The following is a 27,854-nucleotide window of genomic DNA, read 5'->3' as shown; positions in this document are numbered from 1 at the left end:
ACACCTGGCTTAAACGTATAAGTAGTTAGATTAAAATGTAAAAGGTATGGCAGGCTTAGGGTAGTAATATCCCGATGGTTTTTCCGTAACAGGCGGCAAATAAGTTACGGGCACTTGTGTTACGGGTCTGCGTGTTGTTGTGAAAGGAGTAGTTGTGTAAACGGGACGAGGCGGAACAGTTAAGGGATTTTCGGGTACAGGATACGAATAGCCTTCGTCTTTGATGCATCTGTTGTTTTGCAAAGTTGTACCTTGAGGGCATCCGCATCTACCGTTTCCGAGAGAAACTAATCCAGGAGCACAAGTTGTTACGGGAGGTAAGTACGTCGTTGGAGGTTTTGTAGGTTTCGGAGTTGTTGGTGGCACAGTGCATCTGCCATTTCCAAGATCAAGTAAACCTGGAGGACATTGACATCTTCCTCCGAGAAGTTGATAATCTCCTCGACATCCGCATCTTCCATTTCCGAGATCTGACAAACCTTGAGGACATTGACATCTTCCTCCGAGAAGTTGATAATCTCCTTGACATCCGCATCTTCCATTTCCGAGATCTGACAAACCTTGAGGACATTGACATCTTCCTCCGAGAAGTTGATAATCTCCTCGACATCCGCATCTTCCATTTCCGAGATCTGACAAACCTTGAGGACATTGACATCTTCCTCCGAGAAGTTGATAATCTCCTTGACATCCGCATCTTCCATTTCCAAGATCTGAGGACATTGACATCTTCCTCCGAGAAGTTGATAATCTCCTCGACATCCGCATCTTCCATTTCCGAGATCTGACAAACCTTGAGGACATTGACATCTTCCTCCGAGAAGTTGATAATCTCCTTGACATCCGCATCTTCCATTTCCGAGATCAGACAAACCTTGAGGACATTGACATCTTCCTCCGAGAAGTTGATAATCTCCTAAACATCCGCATCTTCCATTTCCGAGATCTGACAAACCTTGAGGACATTGACATCTTCCTCCGAGAAGTTGATAATCTCCTCGACATCCGCATCTTCCATTTCCGAGATCTGACAAACCTTGAGGACATTGACATCTTCCTCCGAGAAGTTGATAATCTCCTCGACATCCGCATCTTCCATTTCCGAGATCTGACAAACCTTGAGGACATTGACATCTACCATTAATGAGTTGATATTGTCCTTGACATCCGCATTGACCATTGCCTAAATCTGTCAAGCCTGTTCTACATTGACATTTTCCGTTTATAAGTTGATATTCTCCTGTGCATCCGCAATCGTCGCCTAAATCGACAAGACCAGCGGGGCAAACACATCTTCCGTTTTGAGGAGATTTCGGAGGTCTACATGTTGGAGGAGGCAAATATGTTGGTTTTGGTCGAGGGCTGAAAGTAAAATCGTATTATTGAAATATTTTTGTTCAAAAGATCAGGGCTTAAACTGCTTTCGACTTTTGCTTTTTTGCTATTGATTTGACGTAAGCAAAAGTTTTTGAAAATATATTGCATTTGCTTGCAAGCAATAGCAAAAAGCAAATTACATTTTGCTTTTATTACATAATTCAAAATTTTGTTTTAATTTTGCTTTAAAAGTAAAAGTCAAATTAAAATTTGCTTTTGCTTGAGCAAAAGTCAAAAGCTAAATGTATTTGACTTTTAACAAAACTTTAGTTTAAGCCTTGGAAAAGATCAAATTCAACTTACGGTAAATATGTGGTTGGAGGTCTTGTAGCAGGAGAAGGAGTTGGATAAACTAATGGATCTTCAGGAACGGGATAAGCATATCCTTCGTCTTTTTGACATGAACCATCAGGTTGTAATTCTGTGCCAGATGGGCATTGTTTTTGACATTCACCGTTTGCAGTTAATTTTGTTCCTGGAGGGCAAACTTTTTGACATCTTCCATTAGAAGTAAGTTGTTGACCTTGAGGGCATCCGCATCTACCGTTTCCGAGAGAAACTAATCCAGGTGCACATGTTACGGGAGGTAAGTACGTTGTTGGAGGTCTTGTAGGTCTCGGAGTTGTAGTTGGAACAGCGCATCTGCCATTTCCTTGATCAAGTAAACCTGGAGGACATTGACACCTTCCATTGACGAGTTGATATTGTCCTTGACATCCGCATCTTCCATTTCCGAGATCTGACAAACCTTGAGGACATTGACATCTTCCTCCGAGAAGTTGATAATCTCCTTGACATCCGCATCTTCCATTTCCGAGATCTGACAAACCTTGAGGACATTGACATCTTCCATTGACGAGTTGATAATCTCCTCGACATCCGCATCTTCCATTTCCGAGATCTGACAAACCTTGAGGACATTGACATCTTCCTCCGAGAAGTTGATAATCTCCTTGACATCCGCATCTTCCATTTCCGAGATCTGACAAACCTTGAGGACATTGACATCTTCCTCCGAGAAGTTGATAATCTCCTTGACATCCGCATCTTCCATTTCCGAGATCTGACAAACCTTGAGGACATTGACATCTACCATTAATGAGTTGATATTGTCCTTGACATCCGCATTGACCATTTCCTAAATCTGTTAAGCCTGTTCTACATTGACATTTTCCGTTTATAAGTTGATATTCTCCTGTGCATCCGCAATCGTTGCCTAAATCGACAAGACCTGCGGGACAAACACACCTTCCGTTTTGTGGTTTTTTCGGAGGTCGACAAGTTGGCGGAGGCAAATACGTTGTCGGAGGTCTTGTAGGGCGAGTTGTCGTAACAGGAGGCAAATACGTTGTTGGAGGACGAGTTGGTTTTCTTGTCGTTACAGGAGGAGCATATGTGAGTGGTTGATCAGGTACAGGATATTGATATCCGCCTTCAGGTTCACAAGTTCCATCGGGTTGTTGAATTGTATTTGGAGGACAAACTTTTTGACATCCTCCATTTTGTGTTGGTCTAAATCCATCAGGGCATGAAGGTCTTTGAGTTGTCGTTATGCATTGATTTCCTCGCTTGATTTGTCCCGGAGCACATGTCGGCGCAGGCGTTGGGCGTTGAGTTGTAACAGGAGGAAGATATGTGCTTGGCGGAGGTTGTCTTCTTGTTGTCGTAGTTCGAGGGCGCTGAGTTGTCGTAACAGGAGGTCTAACAATTATCAAAAGTTAAAATTATGTCATTTGAATCAAACAGATTTTTACTTACAAATAAGTTGTTGGAGGTCTATTTACACATCGACCGCCTTGAAGTTGCATACCTAAAGTAAAATATTAATACATAACATAATATTTAAAATAACTTGACTATAGTATCAACTTACCCGGGGGGCATCCGCATCGACCATTATCTTGAAGAATCATTCCAGCTTCACATGCAGGTCTCGGAGTTGTTTGTGGAGGAAATGGAACCGTTGGTTTTGGGTAACTAAATGAAAAATATTGCTATGTTAATGAACGATATGATCTTATAATTAAAGCATCTTACATGAAAAACTCAAGAGCTCACAGAGTGTGTGATAAAAGAAACCCAGGCATAAAATTTGACAAATTTAAAGCATATTAGGTATTCCAAAGTTTTATTAGCATGAAAGTGTAATGAAAATTGTTAGTTACAACAGTTAGTTAGAGATTCTTGTAAATTAAGCATTTAGTTACAAACAAAAAACATTTACTTAATACCATTCATTCCATTCGGAATTCCAAGCAGTATCATAAATTTGACAAATAGGATTACTTGGATAGAACTCGTAAACGGGTTCTTCTTCAAAAAGGTATTCTACGTACCTGTAACCTTCTTCCTTTACACAACGACCATTGACTAATTCATATCCTTCTTGGCAACCGCATCTACCGTTTCCGAGAGAAACTAATCCAGGAGCACATGTTACGGGAGGTAAGTACGTTGTTGGAGGTCTTGTAGGTCTTGGAGTTGTTGTCGGAACAGCGCATCTGCCATTTCCTTGATCAAGTAAACCTGGAGGGCATTGACACCTTCCATTGACGAGTTGATATTGTCCTTGACATCCGCATCTTCCATTTCCGAGATCTGACAAACCTTGAGGACATTGACATCTTCCTCCGAGAAGTTGATAATCTCCTTGACATCCGCATCTTCCATTTCCGAGATCTGACAAACCTTGAGGACATTGACATCTTCCTCCGAGAAGTTGATAATCTCCTGGACAAACACAATCATTTCCTCTTTCAACAAGTCCTGCAGGACAAACACAAACTCCATTTTGTTGTTGCTTTGGAGGTTTACAGGTTACAGGGGGCAAATATGTCACCGGAGGTCTTGTGGGTCTCGGAGTTGTTGTTGGAACAGCGCATCTGCCATTTCCTTGATCAAGTAAACCTGGAGGGCATTGACACCTTCCATTGACGAGTTGATAATCTCCTCGACATCCGCATCTTCCATTTCCGAGATCTGACAAACCTTGAGGACATTGACATCTTCCTCCGAGAAGTTGATAATCTCCTTGACATCCGCATCTTCCATTTCCGAGATCTGACAAACCTTGAGGACATTGACATCTTCCTCCGAGAAGTTGATAATCTCCTTGACATCCGCATCTTCCATTTCCGAGATCTGACAAACCTTGAGGACATTGACATCTTCCGTTGACAAGTTGATAATCTCCTCGACATCCGCATCTTCCATTTCCGAGATCTGACAAACCTTGAGGACATTGACATCTTCCTCCGAGAAGTTGATAATCTCCTTGACATCCGCATCTTCCATTTCCGAGATCTGACAAACCTTGAGGACATTGACATCTTCCTCCGAGAAGTTGATAATCTCCTCGACATCCGCATCTTCCATTTCCGAGATCTGACAAACCTTGAGGACATTGACATCTTCCTCCGAGAAGTTGATAATCTCCTCGACATCCGCATCTTCCATTTCCGAGATCTGACAAACCTTGAGGACATTGACATCTTCCTCCGAGAAGTTGATAATCTCCTTGACATCCGCATCTTCCATTTCCGAGATCTGACAAACCTTGAGGACATTGACACCTTCCATTGACGAGTTGATAATCTCCTGGACAAACACAATCGTTTCCTCTTTCAACAAGTCCTACAGGACAAACACACCTTCCATTTTGCTGTTGTTTCGGCGGTTGACACGTAACAGGAGGTAAATATGTCGTTGGAGGTCTTGTCGGAGGTCTCGTTGGCGGAGGGAATGGAATATCAGGCTTGTCATAATGATATCCATCACTCTTACATTCTCCATTGGATTGAAGCGTTGTACCGCTTGGGCAAACTTTCTTGCAATTTCCGCTACGATCTACTTCAAAGCCATCGGGGCAGGTTGGAGCCTTGGTTGGCAAGTCAAAAGGAATATCTGGCTTTTGGTAATGGTATCCGTATCCGACATCGGATGAATCACTATGTTGCTTCAATTCGTTGTTAAACAGATGTGACACGTCTGCTTGCGTGAATGTGAAGAGCGTTATCAAGATGATAGCGCCGTTCTGAAAAGAAACAATAAAAATGTTAAATTAGTAACATGTTGTTACGAAACCCACGTAAAACCAAAAAGGACAAGAGAGAACATCATAATCTTGAACATGAATATTAAAATCGAACACGCAATACACAAGGGAGAAACAAGTCGATAAATAAATTACAATTACATTTTATCCGGATAATTAGTCAAGGACGTGTTATATTTAATTTTAACACCGTACTTCTTCATTTCCATATTAAGCACATGTTTGACGACGGTAACTATCATTTATTTTATTTTATGTCATCGCACTTAAATCTGTATTTAAATATTATTTACTCTTCTAAAAAAATTATCAACTTGACATTCTGTTTATTTTTGTAATTTAATTTAAATAAACAGAAATCTTCGTATATTGAAAACATTTCCGTACAATTACAACCTCAAGGCATAAAGAAGTTGCAGTAGCTCTTTAATACCTATTAATTACAAAAATTGGCTGATATTATCAAAATTGATACTCATGTTAATGACCAACCTTCAACTTGGTGCATTCTGCAAATAATTTATGAAGGGACAAAAGTTCGCTTCCTTTTGACGTATTGCTCGATCTTGAAAGTTTTCTTCCTTCATAACAAAAGCGGACATCATTAACATTAACAACGCATAAATTTTTTACAACTTATGAACAACAAAAAAAAAACATCATTAAGTCGCTCCCTTATTGAAACAACAACTTTAAAATGTATCAACCGGAGAAGGAAGTTTTATTTCGATAATAAATCTGGTTCGATTTCGTATGAGTGGGATTGGACATTAAAAATTGACTTTTAATTGATTCAGCAGACTAAAAATAGGCACTAATTGATATCTTTTACTACTTAACTTTTTTAAGAAATGAAAGACATCAACAAGTGACGAACCTTAATAAGAATCCATTTAGTTGAATGACCCAAAATTGATTATTGTTGTTTTGTTTATCATCAAAAGACATCTAAGAAGAAATTAGTCAAAAAACTCAACAGACGTCATCATTTATAGAAAAAACCACGCTGAAAGAGGATCCGGGATAAATTCTATCTTTGCGATGAATCACGAAACGAAAGAAAGGAACAAGAAGAGAAGAGAATTTTATAGCTCATGTTTCGCGAGTTTACATGAAAAAATGCTTGTCATGCGCAAAAATCGCGCTTTTGTGTTAAAACCGCCCGCACTATGTCTATGTAGAAGATCTTCAAAAGCTAACAAGTTCTTGACTAGACTCTGTACCATTAATGGAATATTGTCACGTAATTGCAAAAAAAAGTTCTGTTCTAAAAATATTTATGGGCTATAAAAATTCAAGGAACGTCACAGACTGATTCGATGACCTTTGAGGATTATTTCTGGTAAGTTTTTAAAATCTGAAACTCTATATTCCAATTAATTCAAACCAAGCAAAAACTTTATATTTTTACCTGATCAAATCCCAATAAGAGTTGAAGTAGTTGTTAAGCTGAATTTCATTCATTTTGTAAATTACCGTAAAGTACATAATTCTAAAAAAATTTAAAATCTGTTTTTTAACGAAAATGGAAGTCAAACTCGTTCTCTTAACATTTTTTGTTTAAATTTCTTATTTAACTTTAATTTTTAACTGAAAATTTCGAAATTTTAACTAAATTTTAATTTTCTCGTAGAATTATCTACATTACGGTATATTAGATTTTCGTTCTTTTTTCTCATGTCATTTTATTAAATCTTATCACGAACTGAAGTACCTTCTAAAAGTACTTAAAAATTTGTTCCATTTTATGTTCAACAAAGCTCGTTGTTGACAATAATTGCTCAATGAAAAAAGTAATAAATCTACTTTAAATCCCTCATAAATCATTCAACGAATGGTCATCACTCGCATATTAATTAAAAGCTTCTTTACACAAAAAAAAGCTTTAATAATCGTGCAATCTTTAATAATTACAGTCATCATAAAGGTAATGAATTGAATGAAATAGATCATCATTACCTTTACTGCCTTTGTTGCTTTTTTGTGGTTTTGCGATTAAATTTGCATTTTTATGATGAGAGTTATGTGACGAAATTCTAAAATTAAATACAAAAAATGCCAAAAAATGAAGCAATATTTTTTTGTTGTTTGTCCAAATGACGACACATCTCTTCTACTCATCTCAGGTACTACTACTTGCTTTAAGTAGCATAGAACCAGCAACAATAACATCTGAAATGACTTCTTTTTTTTTGCTTCATGCATCACAAAGTATCTCTCACACAAATCAAGCAACATAAAAATATCTCAAAAAACTAATTTGAATAATCCACATGTCGGTACGAAGACGACGACGAGACAAGTGGATGCTTGAAATGAAGTAAAAATGTCTCATTGTTCTGCAAGTAAGTACTTTTTAATAGTCTATGGCTGTTTCGGTGCGTGTGACGTACGATAATTATGTCATCACAATTCAAAGCATGTTAGATCTCCTAAATTAGCATGCATGTCTTCTGTAGAAACAGATGATGATACGAAACCGAAAATATGTGTAATAAAATATTGAATTTATTTGAAGCAGCAACATTGTCGTCTCTTATATTTGCTTTTATGTACAAAAGTTGAGTGTTTGATTAGATTGGCCTCCGGTAGTATTTTGCTTGAAATTGATGTTAAGCAGTTTGGCAAACTGTTTAAGAAGCTGTTCAATAACATTGGTTTCTTTTTGTTAATTTTTGCAATAAATTAGCAAAAATTGTTTTTTTTTGTTCTTTTCAAATTTTTTAGATTTTTATGAGAAATTTTGTTTTCATGTGAAATATTAAGTAGTTTGAGATAAACGATCGATATGTGATCATAATCAAGATAATCTCGACATTTCACATGATTACAGCTGTTGATGTTGTTGTTAGCCTCCCTTTACATGTCAAGACGATTATTTAGCAGAAAACAAGTTGCTATTGAAAGTTTTTGAGGTCCTCTTGTTCTGTTAAATTGATAAAATTAAGTATTGATTTTTAATCAATTTATTTTTTTTTCTATAGAACAAACTTTTTTTTAAAAATCAAAATTTAAAAATTTTTTTATAAATAAAAATATTAATTTTTTTAATATTAAATTTTATTTTTTTTAATTAAAAATTTTATTAATTTTAATTTTTTTTTAAAATTAAAATTTAAATAAAATATTGAAATGAAATAAAATTTTTTTAATTTAATTTTAATTAATTAAATTTTTTTTCAAATAAAAAAAATTAATCAATATTTTTTTTATTTTTTATAATTTTTTTTTTTAATAAATAGTTTATTTAAAAATTTTATTTAAATTTCTATTTTAATTTTTAATAAAAAAAATAAATTTTTATAAAAATTATTTTTAAAATAAAAAATTGAGAAAATTTTCTTTAAGTAAAAAAAATTAAAATTTTCAAAAATTTAAATTAATTAAATTTTTTTTTAAATAAATTTTATTTAAAAAATTCATTTAAAAAAAATTGTTTTATTTTAATTAAATAATAATTAATAATTTAATCGAAATTTAATTAAACTTTTTTTTAAATTTTATTTTAATTTTTTAGGTAAAAAAATTATTTAAAGTAAAACCATAAAATAAAATAATTAATTAAATAAAATGTTATTTAATTAAAAAAAATCAAAATCTTCAAAAAATTTATATTTCAATAAAATTTAAAATTGATTCTCATTTAGAAGAAAATTATTTTCAAACATCCTCCAGAACACAACTTTACATTTCAAACACAATTTGCGACAACTCCAACATTGTCATCTCGAAATTAGAACGCTCAAATCGCTTTATTACTCACTAAGCTGCTATAATAAGATTGAGAACGCATTTAAATTGCATCGTTAACTCGACAACAACAACATTTAGAATGAATTACTGCTCCTCCATTCCATGTAGATCTATAAAGAAGCGAGTTTGTGTCAAGTTTATTTGAATTTCAAATGAAATCGTAACAGCTCGCCATTCAATAAGCCACAACTTTGCAACCTCAACCTTTTATAGAAATTGACATTTGAGCTCTCTCTCGGAAAATCCGAATAGTTTCAAATTTCATCCTGAGAATCAATCGTTGCGAATAGAGAGAACAAAAAGATCGATCTGATTGCAATTTGTGTCATCTGGTTAAAGTTGGTGTGTAACATAATAAAATGACGTTCAAGGCTGCAATCAATATAGTTGCTGCTGCTGCTGATACTTTTATTGCTAACTACCTCAATTTATTTGCGATGTGGTTGAAAAAGGGCATGAGCAGAAACCCACAAGCGTCTTCACTTTGTTGTAAAATGGCAAGATGAAAATTTTTTTTCAGTAAATACCTTTTAAAGTGAGAAGTTAAACTTGTAGGAGTTTCCTGTCAATGCAATGTCAAGAAATTCACTTTTTTTGCGTGTTTTTGCAAAGAAAAAAATTAAGTAAGAAATTTCTCCCTGACATCATTCGCATAAATTCGGATGATTTTTCATAAATAATTACGCAATATTGCTCGATATTTGACCGATTTATCGATTAAATTGATCATACACGACGATTCGCGTCGCATGCAGTGCGACTTGCATAAATAAGTAAGTAATAATAATAATAACAATGCGGCAATGTGCATGAATATTTAATATATATTGATGTAATGCAGCATCCAACGAAAACGACAGCGATGTGCAACGAGAGTGCAGCAAGGTAAACCAGCTATTAAAATGTTTTCGTTGTAAATCACTGTTCGAAAATACATTTATACATATAACGATAAAATACAAAAAAACCGCCGGTTTTTAAAGAAATTAAAAAAATGGAATTTCACCAAAAATGAAGAAACTTGCAGACAATTTAATTTTGTATCAAAATGCATCTTGCACTGAGGTCGACCTTGACTTGTAATTTAAGAAAAAAAAAAATAAAATTAATGGAGCAGAAGCACGACCCCGTTCGCATTGTTCTAAAAGTTTTTGTCTTTAATTGTCTTGGATTGTCGTCGATGCGAAACAGAAGTCATAAAAATATGCGGGACGATAATAATATTTTACATAAATAAATATATGAATACAAAATTGTTATCTCCCTCCCATTGTTTTCACATTCGTCTTAAGGTTACTGCTTCTTTTTTTTTATTTATGTGGAGTTACAAGTCATTAACTAAAAACAACAAACATAAAATTTAGATCAAAATTTGAGATGATGACTAAAATTTAAAATTTTTTGCATAATTTTCACCTTGAACTTTACTTTTTACGAAGAAACAAAGTGCTTATTGGACCACGGCAATTAATAAAATAAAATTATGCCCACATTGTTAATAGAATGCAATTCAATTAATCACAAAGATGACGCCCACTTTTTTGTCGCGCCAGAAGTCTTTTCATGACTCAATGATGATTGTTGCTGAAAGAAGAATTTTTGCAGGAGAAGCGTTTCTAATGAAATGACCGTGCAATATTTTTGTGAAGAAGATGATGAGCCTTTGAACTCGTCACAGTAGCGATTAATGTGTTTTGACATGTCAAGTGGATGATTGATGTTTTTTTTTCATTGTTGGTATTGGCGTGAGGTGTTTGTTTTTAATTGCAAAGAAAAAGGAACAGTTTAACGAGTGAGGAGTTTCATTTGGAAAATTGTGTTTGATGGTTTTTTGATGGTCTGTCTGTTTCTACGTTATTAGTTGATTTGATGTAAATTTCAAATTACATCAGAAATATATCTTTTATGGTTCATTATAAGAATAAAGTTAATAAATTTTTAAAGATAAAATTCTACAAGTCCAAGTACATTTAAAGAAACATCTTGCTTATCTTGCCATATCGTAATGGTATCTGAAGTCTTTTAAAATATTCCTTTACTATTTTCTGCTCTATTCTAAGATGATCGCATAGAGTCGATATAATTCTTTGGCAATTTTCTAAAGAAAACATTTTGTGACACTTTTTTGTAAAAGCCTCGATTGATTTTTCTTGAAAAATGCATATTGAATGTATTTAGAAGAGAATGAATTTATTTGAATTATTTGAATGTATTTATTTTATACAGTGTTAAGGAAAGAATCTTTCATCCTTTTAAATTTTTTTACAGCTGTCTTATCTGAGTCTGACAAATTCGTTCTATCAAATTCGCTATTAACCTCATACTGTTCGACTTCAAGTTCAGGTTCTTCTTCCTGTTTTATGTTCATTGGGCGAAATTTTTTGCTAATAAAAGTACTCGCATGATGGAATGCGTTGAAGCTTTGTTAACAATATTCCGACAGTTTTTAGTTTATGCTTTTTCGTAGTCCTCTAAGAGGAGCAGAATATACCAATATTATAAAATAGTGTTCATATATATCATGTCTTTTTCTCGTTGATGGTCCATATCTTAATATGAAGAGCAGGTACCGGGATACTCAAAGTTTGCATCGCAGATTCTTATTTGCAGTCAATAGAAAGTAACTCATATAATTCCAATGGTAAATTAAAATAATTTTTAAATAGTTATATATTCAATGCCTCTTGATGTCTTTTGATTCTTCCTTCCTGTTAAGTTCTAAATGCGCTCTAATGCTTCTCAATCCAATCACAAAATCCTTTGATGACAAACATTTAACAAAGTAACATCTTCATTTTTATTCAATTATCGATAATCAGCTTGACAAACATTTTATAATATATACTTCACGGAAGACGCAAATTAATCAATATTACTCTCAGTTATTACAATACCGATATCTTTATTAAGTAACTGGATGGAATGCGTTGTATTCATAAAATAATAACTACTTTCAGGGTCGTTCACATTTTTAACAAGAATACCGCATCGAATTTGTTTTGCCTTAAAATTCTCTTCCTCTCAAAAAAAAAATAAAAATATTAAAAAAAAATCAAAATATTTATATGGGGTTTTTTCCAAACTGCAACTTACCGAAAATGACACAAATCCCACACGATACAGGCATTGTTTTAGCAGCTTGTCTATCATTAGTAAATTACCAAATGACACTTGTATTCTATTCTTTGAGTCGTACCGAGTTTCAGTAATTGCTATGTTTAATCAATCAAATTACTCGCAAACAAGTCAGCAACCACTTCTTTACTTTATTTATATGCTAATTTTGGTGCGTTATCTTGATGTCTTGATCTTGCGCGCGATGAGAACAATAAATTTGTGTGTAAAACAATTATTTTTGTTTTGATCGTAATTTAATCATTAACGAGTTGTATACTGCTCGTCGTCGCATCAAAAGGCAGGAAGTTTCACAGAATTTTTTTTATGTACTTTTTGGACTCATCAAGATTTTACCTTCAATTTTTCGTCGATAATCACACACATGAAGGTCTTGTTAATATTATTACTGTTTTCTGTAAATTCAATTTTTAGTGCATTGTGAGTGAAAAAATTGCACAACTTTATTGTTGTTGCTTTAAATAAACAAGAGACACAGCATACCAGATCAAAAAAAAAAAATCCGTCAGTTAACAAAAAAATAAAAATACGAAAATTCTCATGATAATCTATTCTTAATTAGGTAAAAACCTGGCTATAAAATACGTACGAGTAGTGTGGGAAAACTTCAAGACATCAAGTGTCTAATAATTTGTAATAATTATAAATCTTGTTGTTGTTTCTTTTCTTTTATTATTTCATTAGTGAATAATTTTTTATTTAGATAGGACGACGAAAAGACAAATTTTCTGCGTTCTAACACGTTTTTAGCATGATTCTTGGTAAGTACTAAACTATCATTAGCACGCAAAAAATTAATGTTGAGAGCTTTTCTGAATAATTAAGACGATCGCGAAGAGATCTTGAACCTTTTTGTTATTCAATCCTCATAAACAATGATGACGAGTTTTTTTTTGTGATTGATGATAAGCAATTTATATTCGAGAAAATTAAGGTTTTTTTTCAGGTAGAGTTCATGATTGAAAGCACGTGCGAGTTTGAGTTAATAAGTGCGGCGCAGTGAGTGATCGATGGGGAATTTCTTATTTTTTACGCTAATTGGATTGTCAGTTTTTGTTGCTAAATTGCCAAGAAGTGATTTAGGTAAGTTTTATTTTTAATTTAGTAATTTGACATTTTAATTAAAAATTTTGAAGTTTCTGACAAATATTGAATTTTGACATTTTACTTTTTTAAATGACATTTTTGATCAAAATTTATTTAAAATAATTTATTTTATTTTTTTAAAAAAATATTAAATTTAAAAAAAAATTAAAAAAAAAATAAAATCAAATTAATACAAAATTACAAAGTTTTAAAATAAATTAAAAATTATATTAAATTAAAAAATAAAAAAAAAAATTAAAAAATTGAAATTTTGAAAAATTATAAATTTAAAAAAATTTGTTAAAAATTAATTAAAAAATATTTGTTATTTAGGGTCAAAATGAGTTTTATATAAAAATTTAAATTAAGAAAAAATAAATAAATAAATTTAAATTAAAAAAAAAAAAATAAATTTAAATTTAAAATTATTAAAATTTTAAATTAAATTAAATTAATAATTTAAAATTAAATTAATTAATTTTTTTTTTGTAAATTTAAATTATATTTATTTTTAGGGCGAATTTTTTAAATTTAATTCTAAAAAAATATTTATTTTTTAAAATTCATTAAAAACATCTCATTACGAATTCGACCTTCACAAAAACGTAATTTCTTCAGATGCTACATTTCTCACGCAAATATTTACCCAACAATTTCACAATTAATTCACAAAAAAAAACCTACCTTAACACTTCATCATAATTGCTTATCAAAAGTCGGTCAGTGTTCCTCCCCATCGTTAAAATTCATGTCTGACTTGCATTAAATAATAAATAAAAACCCCTGCAAAAACCTTACCAACAATTAAAAATATCCATAAAAAACAATTATTTTTTTTTCATCTTCTTTTGTACTGTCCATTGTCATCTTTCGACGATGTTGAAAGTGAAATTATTTGCACAGAGCTTCAGACTGCTGCTGTGAGAAAATTCATGAACAATTACTGTGAATTTATCACAAGTTGTTGTGCTAAATATTATGCATGAAGATGTGGGTGACTTAACAATCATGAATTTTATTAATATTTTATGTCGAATGTTTAATCCGTGTTTTGCGGTCAATTTTGATGACAATTGCGAAAATAAATCTTTATGACAATTTTTATCACTTCAAATCATTATTTTAAGTGAATTTTATCGTTTTTTAAACTTTATTTCGAAAAAAAAAAAATGTAAAAGAAGAGGACACGATTTTTTGTAATTTAATACATTTTTTTTTCGTAGCTTCTGTTGGAAAAGGTCAAGCAGGTTATTCTTTTATTGTACTTTTCCTGTCAAAGCCCTTGAAACTAAAAACCCAAGAGATCAGAACTCGGGTCAAATGGATTTATGTCAGCAATAAAAAGTAAGATTTGATCTCTTGAAGAAGGTTGCGAAAGGAATTCCCTTGACTCTTAACTTTTTCTGATTACTTTTGGGTGAGTCTCGAAGAGAAAGGAAGTCCTTCGGGAAAGAAACAAAATACTTTCCTTGAAAAAAAAAATGACGCCTAAAATTAAAATTTCCTCCATGAAATTAAACAAAAAATACCGCGCGCGCTTCGATCAGATATAAACCGATTAATCACACGAGCAACCTTTTTCTATTTCAATTTCATGAACACACTTTGCATTCCAGTCTTGTGACACGAACACTAACTAGACAAATAGAGACGTTAGAAACAAACAGGAGGCGTAGGAGTTTCCAATATTATGTCATGAATGAATAAAGAAACTATGCGTCAGACAATTGGACAAAAAAAAAATAATAGGAAGATCTACAAAAAATCATTGAATATCAGACAATCATAAATTACGGTCTGAAAAAATTTTTAAAAATAAAAATTACACTAATAATCTACAAAGAAAGATAAATAAGTCACACACAATACAAATTAAGGCGAAGTCAATGTAAAACAACCAATTTATTACTACTGCTTAAAGTTAAAGGCAAATATTGAATTGACACAATTTTGGCGGATGATTTCAAGTTTAAGTTCATTCATATGAAATTATTTTGTGCGAAAATCTAGATAAAAATCAATTAAACGTGACTTTTGTGACTTGTTTTCGTTCATCATTTGTCACGTTTCAGCAAAAGTTCAAACTGTGGGACAATTCCGAGTCATTCAACTTGCGTTATAGTTCAAGCATTAGTGGGAAAAAATCAATTAAATGACCTACAACTACTTAAAAAACTTAAAAAAATTGCGTGAAGTGAGTTAAACGGGATTTTTATCTCGGCAGTGTGACAGAATGATAGACAAGCAGGGTGTTATAGCTTTGAAATAATTAATGGAAAAAGATTTATAAAAAAAAGTTTGTTTAGTTTTAGACATAAAATGAGAATTCGCGAATCATTTAATAAATAGAAAAAAAATTAATGATGGATTAATTTTTTTATCAGTCAAGGTAAGTGAGGTTTATGTGCAGGAAAGGAGAAGTAGATGCTTTTAAAGAACTTTTATGGAGGAGGAGATAAGAGGATTTTTTTAATAATTAAAAGATGGATACAAAGTATGGCTTAAGGCGGGAATTTTGGCGCGTTTTTTTGTGAAACAGAAGCTAAGTAGAAGGTTAGAAATGGGCGGTTAAAATCGTGATCTGAAGATCAGAATAAAAAGCTTCTGTTAATTGGTTAAGATCAGATCTGTTCAAAATGAAATTGATCTAAAGTGATCTGAAGATCTGACAAGATCTATTTTGACATTTCAATGATTTGTCAAAAAAGATCTTCTCAGATCTTAAGATCGGTTTTGTTTTGAATAGATCTGATCGTTTTAGTTTTAATCTATTAACAGAAGCTTTTATTTTGATCTTCAGATTGATCTTTTACCGCCCATTTTAAGATTAAAAAGCTTCTGTTTAACTTTAAAAAACGCAAAATTTTGAAATTTGTCAGTTTTTTTTTAAATTTAAAATCTTCTTATATAAAAGTCCTTTAAAGGCATCTACTTCTTCTTTCCTGATTTAAGATCTTTATATTTTGTTTAAAGATCAAACAGATCGAAATTGAATCGAAAGATCAACTTCGATCTGTTTAGTGAAAAAGATCTCTAACGATCTTAAGATCAGATAAATGGCGCCATATTTGATCTGAAGATCCTTTAAGAAATTTTTCAACCCATTTGAATTATATCGAAAGAATTGTAATATTTTTCAAAATAAATAAAATGAGTTGAAAAAAATTCTTAAACGATCTTGAGATCCAATATGGCGCCATTTATCTGATCTTAAGATCGTTTTAGATCTTTTTAATGTACAGATCGAAGTTGATCTGTTCGATCTTTTTCACTCCATTCATCTACTGATTAAAATCAACAGTAGCTCTAACCTTTCAACATTTCAAGCCAAGAAGATCAGCGTTATTTAAATCTCTAAATAAATTCATTTCGCGACACCTGATACCAAAGCGACAATTCCCGCTTTAAACCGCTAAGCCGTTCAAATCTCTCATAATCATCAACAAATCCAATAATAAAATAATGAAGCTATTCAAATAATAACGCAAAGCACTCAAATTACAACGCGAACACTAAAGAGACATAAATAAATGCTTAAATTGAATACTAAAAAGGGCACAACGAACAACATCTCCTTGTTGTTAAACACACTTGTTGGTAATAATTATTTTTTTTATTAAATAAATCAACAATCAGCGTGTCAGTAGCGCACATCTCACCGTAATTTGTTATTTTTATAAACACTTCAAAACGTTTATTTCATATATTTTTTTGTTGCCTCTCACAAAATGAGATGCACGCAGTGTGTTAGCGGGAATTTAATGGAGATTGACCAAAAATGACAGCAATTAGTAAAGTAAGTGACTTGGCGCAATTATTACTCAAGTTTTCCGCCATTAATGGTCATTCAAGGCTTCCGTGATTGGTGATAAAATTGATATTTTGTGACTTTCGTGGACTAAATTTATTTGCCTAATTAATCGATGGAGTTGAGTAATTAACTTTGCTTCAAGATCGCATCGATTAATATTCAATTTTCTCATTTTTTGTGCGTCGTAATTGACATTCGCATCGAAATTATCCGAAAAAATCCATCAATTATGTAATCAACGTCTCAGTTGATGCCAATGGCACACGATTGGAGGAGATTTCCATCGTAATTCTTCAAACTAATTCTTGCCTTGCAAATTTGAATAAAATTTTTTGATGACAGGGCTTAACAACGTGCGGCAAGATGAGTCGCATCATTAAACGAGAAAAAGAGAAAAAAATTAATAATAGTGATCGTTTGTTGTTGCTGATGAAATAATAGTTTAATAACATGTTATTAGCAGAAAAGAAGATGAAAACTGCTATTAACGGGTTTTTATCGATTAACAGCTCAAAATTGGTGAATAAAAGAAGCGTTTATGGTTTTTTTCGAACTTTGCATAAATTATGACACATTATCAGGGACAAATGGGCAATTTTTGGCGAAATTTCTCATATTTTAATTGTTCAATTTAATTTTTTGACCTTTTAGAGCTCTTAAAATAACAATTTTTGGCTCATTAAAAGCTCAAAAATTAACACTTGAACAATTAAAATCGTTACAAGAACTCATTAGAGCCCCGAAATAACCTTAAAAAGTCAAGAAATGTAAAATATTCGACACTAACCTACCACAAAAACCGTATTTCAATTAACACATTCACGTGTGAATGCGAGAAAAAAAAGAACAACAACACAAAAAAAATCTACTCGCATGTCTGTCTCTCGCTCAAAAATCAAGAAAAATCAGACAAAATATAAACCCATTCATGCAAAAATCTTGTTTGCACTATTTCCGAACTGCCGCACGAAACAAAAGAACAAAACGTGTGTTGCATTTCCACCTTTTATTCAAAGTATTTCGCTCGTGAAAAAAAATCAGCAATTCAATTTCATTCACGACTCAAGATCATTCATCAATTCATATGTGAACGTACGAATGAGTCAAAATTCAAATTTTTTTTTGATGATTGGATTTGATTTTGATGACAAATATGAGACAAGGTCGTGCTTTAATTACAAAAAAATTAAAAAAAAAAAAAATTGAAGTAAAATCAGGTCATGAACCTGTCTTGACAGCAAGTAGATTTTCGCGCGTAGATTAACTCAATTTGGGAGTAAAACAATGAGATACATTTATTATTATTATTTAATGTACAAGTAACGGAGACACGATGACGAACGAGGATGATTGAGAAACAGTTTACTTGTGAAAAAAAATACACGAGAAAAAAATACATAAAAAGACGAATTTGGTATTTCAATGTCAATTTTACCAAAAAAATAAAATAAAAATTAAATATGTTTATTTACTTCTCTGTGACAAAGAAGTAACAATGAGGTGACATTTGCTGTAGATGGCATGGCAGGGAGTAAGGTGCGTGATGGCTTGTTAAGTAATGCGTTTTAATTTTTTTTTTGGTTTTGTGAGAAATTTAGTGGGATGATTTTTTATTTGGAAAAATAGAGACACACCTGTTAGATTTTTTTTAATGAACAAAATTCTTTTAACCAAACTATATTTATTTTTTTAAATTTTTTATTATTTTTTTTATTTTGTAAAAATTATAAAAAATTTAAAAAAATAAAAAAAAGTAAAATAAAAAAAAAACATTAAATAAAATTTGCTATTATGTTATTTTTTTAAATTTTGTATTATTATATTTTTTTAATTTAAACAAATTTTATTATAATAAAAAATTAAAAATAAAAACTAATTAAATTTAATCTTGTTATTAAATTTTATTTTAATTTTATTATTATTATTATTTTTCTAATTTTTTTTTTTTGAATAATTAAAATTTTTAAAAATGTTTCTTAATTAATTTTTTAAAAAATTATTTTCGAAAAATTAATTAAAAAATATTTTTAAAAATTTTAATTATTCAAAAAAAAAAAAATAATAATAATAATAAAATTAAAATAACATTTAATAACAAATCATCAAACGATCATTAGATTATTTTTTTTTAATTTAGCATTTATTTTGTTCAAAAAATTGTTCTGAATCCTTTAAAAATTCATAAAATAAAAAAATCTAATAAAAGAGCTGAGAAAGAGCTAACTTTGTTGAATGAAGTCAGATTTTATAGAAACTTTGTTAGTTTTAGTAGTTTCGATTCTAAAATGACTTATGATTCAAAAGTTTATTAATTTCAGATCAAAAAATGTCAGAAATTTGACTTTAAATCTGAAAGCTAAAAAAATTAAAAACCTAAAATTTTTTAAATAAAATTTTCAAGAAAAAAAATAATGAAAAAAATTATTTTTTATGTTTAAAAGCAGCATTTTTAAATTTTTTAAATAATTAAAAAAATAATTTTCTTAAGAATATTTTTTTTTCTTAATATCTAAAGCTCTAAAAAGATACAAAAATCAATAAATTTTTAGTTAAAAAAAATTAAAAAATTTCTTTCAGATTTTTTTTAAAAAATTAATTTTTTTATCGCAAAAAATTACTTCGCCAACTATGACATAACTGCCAAAACGACCTTTACCCGTCAAATACAGCGAAAGATCTCAAAACGAGCTTCGGTTAAAAACCTGTCCGTCACCCCATCAAACCACTTGCACTTACATACCTCTTCTTCTTACATGATAACGACATGTAATGTCATTCAATTTATTAAAATTAACAAAATTAATGGCCAGCTCTTATTGCCATGCGCTAAATTTATTGCATCTTCTCTTCGTACAAGACAAGTGCAGAAAATCCTTCTCTCGTGCAGCAAGTTCCATTTTTTTCTTGCACGACGCGCCGCATAACAACAAGCAGGTCACCAAAGATCAAGACTTTTCGTCTGCATTTAAAATTCGCCAGATAATTTTATAAATTTATATTTTTTTTCTTTGCTGCGTGAATGAATGAATACAATAGTGATTACTGTATTTTTTTTTTCTTTTTTGTTGCAACCATATTTTTATGATTGCTTTATTTTTGCCTCCAAAGTGTAAAATTTGCGTTGTAGAGCAGCAAAAATGACCATCTTACTGAATTGGAGCAAAATTACCGCTGCCGAGTGCAGTACGAACATTTTTTGAAACAAAAGCTTATAAATTAACTAAAGATTGCCAAATGTTCGTTGTTAATGCAGAGGGAATTCTCATAGACGAAAAAAAAAATAATAGAAGCTAATAACTCTATTTTGAGAGGTATCTGACGTACTGCAGCATGCATTAGAAATATATATGTTAAAGTCTGCCGCACCGTAGTAATTCATGTTTTAATGTTGTTCATATGCTAATTTCTAAATGTGTGTATGAGAAATGTTAATGAGCTTCATTCAAAGAACAACAACAACAACGTTACAAGGTACAAATTCGGAAATGGTAACTTTTTTACACTCGCATAGACACACGTTTGTTATTTATTGAAATTCTGCAGGTAGTCCCACGCCAAAAAAAAAAGATCATTTACGAGAGAGAATCTGATGTAATTCTTGTCATTGATCTCTAAAAGTTACGAATTTTTGTGTAATATTTTTTTTTATTTTAAAATTTTGTCTTTTTTTACCAAATTTTTTCTTTAATGGCGAAATTTGTCATTAGAAAATATTTTTTTATCGAAAAATTGTAAAATTTAATGGAATTTATTTAAACAATTCTTTTAATTTTTTTTCAAAGTAAATAAAAATTTTTAAGTAGAACAATTTGTCGATAGGTACAAATATTTTTTAATTACAAATCTCGCCGTTAGAGTAAAATTTTGAGTCAAAATTAAATTAAAATAATTCTAAAAATTAACCAGAAATTAGATTTGAATGAATTATTAAATTTAAAAAATTAATATTAATTAATTATTTATTTAAAATTATTTTATTTAAATTATATATAAAAATTAATTTTTTATTTTAAAAAAAATATTTTAGACTTTTTTAAGAATAATTTTTGAATTTTTTTAAAATTTCATTTTAATTTTTTGATTAATTAATTTTATTTTAAATAATTTTTTTAAAATTTTATTTTAATTTTAAAATTATTTTTAAATTAAAAATATCAAAGAAAAATTAAAAATTATATTTTAAAATAAATTGATTTTTTTTTTCAACTTTTAAAAAAAATTTTGAAATTTTAAAATATTAAATTTATAAAAATTGAAAAATTAAAAATTTTTTTTAAAATAAATATTTCAAAATTTTTATTAAAATTATTTTTAATTGAAAATAATAAAATTGTAAAAATTTTAAGTTTTTTATTTTCAATTTATAAATAAAAAAATAATTTTTATTTTTAATTCAAAAAAAATTAATTTAAATTTTAAATAAATTTTAACAAATTTTTATATTTTTAATTAAATTTAATTAAATAATTTATAAAAATAATTATTAATGATTAATATAAATAAAAATTATTTTTTATTTAAAAAATTAAAAAAATTCAATTAAATAAAATTTTAACGAAATTCTAAAAATTAATTTAAAAAAATCGTAAATTCTTTATTTAAACAAAAAAATCGCAAAATTGAACTAATTTAATTGGAATCCGGAAGATATCGAATTAACCTGTCTTTTGTCTAACGCACGCAAAAAAAAAGTCAATATTTTATTTTTACAAAGACATCATAATTGGCACAACGTCGTTAAATCACGTACACATGTGAAGTACTTCTTGGTTACTTTTTGACGAAGATGACGACGTTGTTTGTCTAGTCCACAAATTTTGCTTGTGTTTGTGTTGAAAAGAAAAATGAATTGATTCTAAATTAAAGCGACCTTCACACATTGATTGATTTTAATTTAATCCTCACACTTGATCGACAAAATTATCGACGAACGATGCCCCTCTAATTAGAGATTCAAGACAATCTGTCAAAAATTAGCGCGTTCTTCTTTTTTTTTTTTTGCGTGATTTACCTAAGCAGCAAACCTCAAAGTGTTACAGGAACTACACTTTTGCTGTGTAATAATAAAAATATTACAAGTAGGAGTTATTCAATCGCGAGTTGGAGTGGATTTGTATAATTTTTAATGACGGAGCAATGCAAATATTATTTAAATTTATTGCAGTACCTGAACGTGTTCGAGTCGCGTTATTCGAAAGTGATGTTGGTGTCAAGTGTCAATAAAATGTAGAAATTATGTGCGTTGTGAGTGACGAGAATTGTGACAAGTGACGTTCTAAGATGCGACACGAGCTAGCCAGCGAGCGTGAATCAAAAGGTTAAGAATTTATTCTAATTGTAATTGAATGGGATTCTTAGATGAAGTGATTGTTGAAGCATTCCAACTACTATTTAAGGTAAGTTAAAGTTAAGTTAGGAATGAAAAAATTTTTTAAAGGAATTTCAAACTTTTGACAATTATTCAATTAATTTTTTTATCAGTTTTTATGGTTTCGTATTTTTTTTTATTCAAAAAAAATTTTTCAATTAATTTTTTTTATTTAATAAATAATTTTTCCATGTTTTTTTTAAAATGATTTAATTCGAAAAATTTATAAAAAAAAAATTTTAAATTTATTAAGAATAATTTTTTATTAATAATTTTAATAATAATTAATTTATTTAATTTAATTTTATTATTATTTATTTTTTAATTTAAAAAATAATTAATTATGAAAAATTATTTTAAAAAATTTAAAAAAAAAATAATTTTTTAAATGAGGAAAAAATTATCTATTTAAAAAAAAGTTAAAAAAATTTAAGCAATTAAATAAAAAATTTTCAATTACATAATTAAAAAAAAAATTAAATCAATTTAAAAATTAAATTTAAATTAATTTGAAAAAAAAAAATATTAAAATTTTCTTTAATTAAAATTTAAAAAGTTTTTTAAAAGCTTTTAAATTATCATTTTAATTAAATTAAATTGAAAAAAAAATAATAAAATTCAATAAAATAAATAAACTTGAATAAATTTTAAAAAAATATTTAATTAATATGATATAATTAATTTAATTTAAACTTTTTTATAAAGTTATAATTTTCTATTAAAATTTATTAATTTTTTTTTAAATGAAATTTTAACCTTATAAAAAAATTTATAAAATATTTGGATATTTTTGCAATATTTTACAAAATTTATTTTATTTTATTCGCAAAAAACCGTTATAAATTCTTTCCAATTCCATATTTTCATGAAGCAACATTGTATCAATAATCACCCTACAACTGTCATAAATTGTGCCTTAAAAGTTATCTCTACAGGTCACTTAATTAACCCATAACTTGCCATTAAATCCATCTTTATATCAAATAACGCTCCATCATACCGCTTAATCGTCTCCAAATTAATAAAACTATTAATGACATAAGAGTGTCAAAACCTGCTCGTCTCCCACTGCACTTTACTTTATCACTTAACATCACTTGAAATTCAATTCAAACACAAAAAATGGTTAATGCGCGATAGATGGCTATTTATAAACATATTAAAAGAAGAAAAATATTAGTTTTTAATTTTAACATGTGCGAATAAAATGATATAATATGTATTTTTGACATGAGTGTCGAAACGAAACCAAAAGTGTGAAAACCCTTTATATGCTCATTACATTACATAGGAAGTCAATTTGCATCCACATGTCACATCAAACGACCCAGATTCGAAAATTAAACGAACTTTGGATCAATCAAATTGCAATTCAATGTTAAAAATAATTCATCTCATTGCATTGTAATTAAATGAATTCAAAAAGATTGAACTTCAATTCAAGCACAATTTATTTTTTTTTTGTTTTGTGTCAATTTCTGACTATCATCGTTGCATATCTGCGGCAAAAGAGCTGCATTAAGGCTAATTTATGTAAGAAAAAAAAACATTGTTGCGATCATCTTGTAAAAATTTCCCACAAAAGTTAGATATTTGGAGTAGATGGCACAGTTAAACGACCATCAAGTCATACATATGAGAGTTGACTGACTACAGAATCAAGCAAATTGGGAAATAATTCGAATCCCGTAGATCGCGAGATTTTATTGTTTTTGTGCGCGCCGCGGTAATTATCATGCGTTGACAAACAGAAACAGAAACAAAACGCGAGAAGGGCTTTGTTCACTTTGGGAATTACTTGCAAGTTAAAAATATCTGATACCGAAATCTTAATTAATTAATAAATGTTTGCGTTGTTTTTTTGCAGTGTTGTCTTGTTTGTATCATATACTTAAGAGATTGTTTAGAGACAAGTGTGAAGCAATTAATTATGTCTTTTTTTCTTCAATGGAGTTGCGGCAACAAATCAAGTATAGCTTGACTCGCATTAATCTTTTGCTGTTTTGCGAAGAAATCGGGTAATTATGAGTTGTTTGCGCAGCGAGTTCGTTTACTTTTGAGTTTATGGGATTTTTTTTTATTGACGATTTGTAATTTCGGGGATTTTTTTTTATTATTTTTTTAAAGCGTTCGTGGTTTTAATTAATTTAAATATTTTTTTAGGAATTTTTAGATTTTTAATAAAATATTTTTTGTTTATTTTTATAAAAAATTAAAAGAAATTATTGAATAAAATTTTAATATTTTTATTTTAATTTTCTTAATTTTAAAAATTTTTTGAAAAATTTAAAAATTTTAAAAAAGCAACATAAGAAAATTAAAATAAAAGTTTAAAAAAATTAAATTATTTTTTTTAATTAAAATTAAAATTAAATTAAAAAACATTTTTTTATTATTAAGATCAAAATTTTTAAGAAGCAAATAAGAAAAAAATTAAAAATTATTCGAAGCATTTTTAATTAATTTGAATTTTAAAAGAATTCAATTGATCAATTTAATTAATTTTTTTTTATTAACTTAAAAAATATTTTTTTTTAATTTTTATTTTCAATTTTTCATTTATTTTTTTTATTTATTTTTAATTTGGAAATATTAAAAAATTAAAAAAACAACATAAAAAATTGACACAAAATTTAAAAAAAATCTAATTTGAAAATAATGTATTTTTATTAAAATTTAATAATTTTAAATAATAAATTAAATTATTTAATTAAAAATTAATTTTTAAAGTTAAATATTATTTTTTTTAGTTTCTTTTATTTTTTAGTTTTAAAAAATATTTTTTTATTTTTTTTTTACCATTCTTACGAATAAAATTTCATAAAAAAAGGTTTTTAAATTAAAAATTTTAAATTAATTTTATTTTTTTTTAAGTTTCAATTTTTTTTTTTTGTCAAACGTAAGTTTTTTTTACTTAAAATTTTTAGGAATTTAACTCATTTAATGAATTCTAAAGATTAAAAATCTATAAAATTTTACACAAAAAGAACTTTCAAGCAATAAAAATAATACTTTTAGTCAAAACTCGTAAAAAAACAAGTCGTCTCCATATCCACACTCACACAAAAATTCAATGAACTTCAAATAAAATAAACATTCTGATAAACACTTTTGCCCAAAAATTATATTAATACACCCACAAATTAAAGGTCATTGTAACACTCTTGCTATTTCCTGTTTTTTTTAACCGCAACTATGACGTTCTCTCTTATAAAAAAAATTAAAAAAATATTTTAATCGAAAACAAAATATTTTTTTTTGGTGTGGCAAAATTTAAAGAAAATAATAAAAATGGGACTTACCATCATTGCTATTTTTAATCAGCACAAATGATTTATAAACAAAATAAAAAATAATGCACCGCAATTGGGTCTCGCTGAGATTGACACTGATCGCAAATATTTATTGAAATAATCCGAAATCTATGATCCAGTTTAAGGTCACTCTTTTGTTTTATTTTTTGATTGTTTTTTTCATGCATGCACTAAAAATGTGACAAAATGAGAAAATATTTTTAATTATTATTAAATATTTTTTTCTTGACAAAAACTTTTCTTGTCTGATCGGGGACAAGACAGAGATTGAACTGATGTTTAATTATGGTTCGTAATTTTTTTTATTTTTTTAAGAGTCCACTCAATCTCTCAATGAAGAGAAAAAATTTAAATGAAAATCCTACGCAAATGATGAATATTAATTTATTTTTTTTAGTATTTTATTTTTTTTATTGAGAATCGAAAAAAATCTTAAAAAAATATTTTTTTTAGAATCATTTAATTTTTTTCTCTTCACTTATTTTTATTAATTATTTTTTTTCTGAATCTCACATAATTTTCCACATGCACTTTGCACAATTTTTTTAATTTTTAAGGAGAACAGTTTCTGAGTTTAAACAATCCGCAAGTAAGACACCAACTAAAATGTTGACGAAAATCGCACGCATATTTATAGTGTTCACATACGTTTCGGAGGCAGCAGCGTGTTGAAAAAAGTTTCTTGTAAAGTTGAGCGGCATGCGGCAAACGAGACATACAGTGCGAAAAGGAACGCTATACTCGCGAAACGTACACGAAACTTGAACTTGTTGGTCGTGCAGTGCAAAGTTGGCACGCAGCATAGGTCGTAGATTCACGAAAAAGCTCGAGATGCACGTGCTGGTGTGACGATGAGACGAGAACGTAAACGATCTGCCGTAGAAAAAAAAAATAAAGAAGCTCGTTTGTGGTTTTGTGGAATTTTTGTAAATTGAAAAGGAAACGGATCAAGAACACGGATTTCATTTTTTTTTTAAATTTTAAATTTGGGAAAAGTTCTTTTTAAGTAAGAATGACGTGTTAAAAATAATTTTACGATGGGTTTTTTCCCTTAAAAAATTTTTTAAATCATTCGTGTTAAGTCATTAAAATAATTAGTTGAAGCTAAAAATAATTTTTTTTCTGCATTTCCGGCTCAATATTGACAGATCCTGTGATAAAAATAATAAAATTGAACTAAATAAGTTAAAAAAATTGTAAACATGAAAATTGTCGCCTGATAAAAATTAAATAATTAACACTCAATATTTTTTTAGAGTAACAATTACTCGCGCATGGAAGTAATTTGATTCGAAATTGATAATTTTCTATTATAAAACGAGAAAATTTAATTTTTCAAGTTAGAAATAATTTAGCTTTGAACCTATTTTGAACTTAAAATCACAGAAAACTTATAAAAATTTAAAAAAATTCATATTTTCTAATAATGAAAATTTCCTTCCTTTTTTTTTAGTCGCCATCGGATGGATTTTCATCGCAGAAACGGCAGTTCCCATCACTCAAATTATCGTCAATAGCTTAAGTTGTAACAATTCGATGCCCCTAACTGAACATTCGTGTTAAAAAAAAATATTTATGTCGACCGGAAAATTTTTTTGCTTGTTTTATTTTAAAATTTTAAGGAAATTTCATGAAAATTTTAAATTAATTTTTATTCCTTTTTTTTATTAAATTTAATTATTTTTTTTTAAATTTAATTATTTTATTTTTTAAATTAAATTAAAATTTTTTTAATATTTAATTTAATTATTTTTTTTTAATTAAATTTTATTTTATTATTAAAATATTTATTTATTAAAATTTTTTAGTATATTTAAATACTTATTTTATTAAATTGTTTAAATTTAATTTAATTTTTTTTTATCAATTTTTAATATTTTTTTTCGAACTAAATTTAATTTTACATTCTTGTCATTATATTTAGTTTTTTTTTAAATTTTATATCAAGAATCTTTT

The 27,854-nt window shown here is 28.7% G+C and overlaps 1 protein-coding gene across 1 annotated transcript; it reads right to left on the bottom strand.

Moving 5' to 3' along the window:
• Nucleotides 1-30: 30 nt before the first annotated feature.
• On the bottom strand, nucleotides 31-26,488 carry LOC134828420 (multiple epidermal growth factor-like domains protein 6). The gene is made up of 8 exons (XM_063841398.1): nucleotides 26,412-26,488; nucleotides 25,887-26,068; nucleotides 3,714-5,410; nucleotides 3,251-3,354; nucleotides 3,136-3,187; nucleotides 1,681-3,078; nucleotides 313-1,362; nucleotides 31-268 (listed from the first exon to the last, which is right to left on the bottom strand). The coding sequence occupies exons 2-8, from the start codon at nucleotides 25,890-25,892 to the stop codon at nucleotides 31-33; spliced, it is 4,545 nt and encodes a 1,514-aa protein (XP_063697468.1). The 5' UTR covers nucleotides 25,893-26,068; nucleotides 26,412-26,488.
• Between the last annotated feature and the right edge of the window lie 1,366 nt (nucleotides 26,489-27,854).

This window comes from Culicoides brevitarsis, chromosome 2 (assembly GCF_036172545.1).
Source record: "Culicoides brevitarsis isolate CSIRO-B50_1 chromosome 2, AGI_CSIRO_Cbre_v1, whole genome shotgun sequence".
Lineage (NCBI taxonomy): Eukaryota > Metazoa > Arthropoda > Insecta > Diptera > Ceratopogonidae > Culicoides > Culicoides brevitarsis.
This window is presented reverse-complemented; position numbering and strand designations above follow the sequence as displayed.

Excerpts from the sequence above, each read along its gene's own strand:
- LOC134828420 (XM_063841398.1), bottom strand. Across the intron at positions 1,363-1,680 it reads CCTCCAACCACATATTTACC|CCCTCGACCAAAACCAACAT; the intron begins GTAAGTTGAATT and ends TTTTACTTTCAG. Across the intron at positions 269-312 it reads CAACGACGTACTTACCTCCC|ATGCGGATGCCCTCAAGGTA; the intron begins GTAACAACTTGT and ends CGGAAACGGTAG.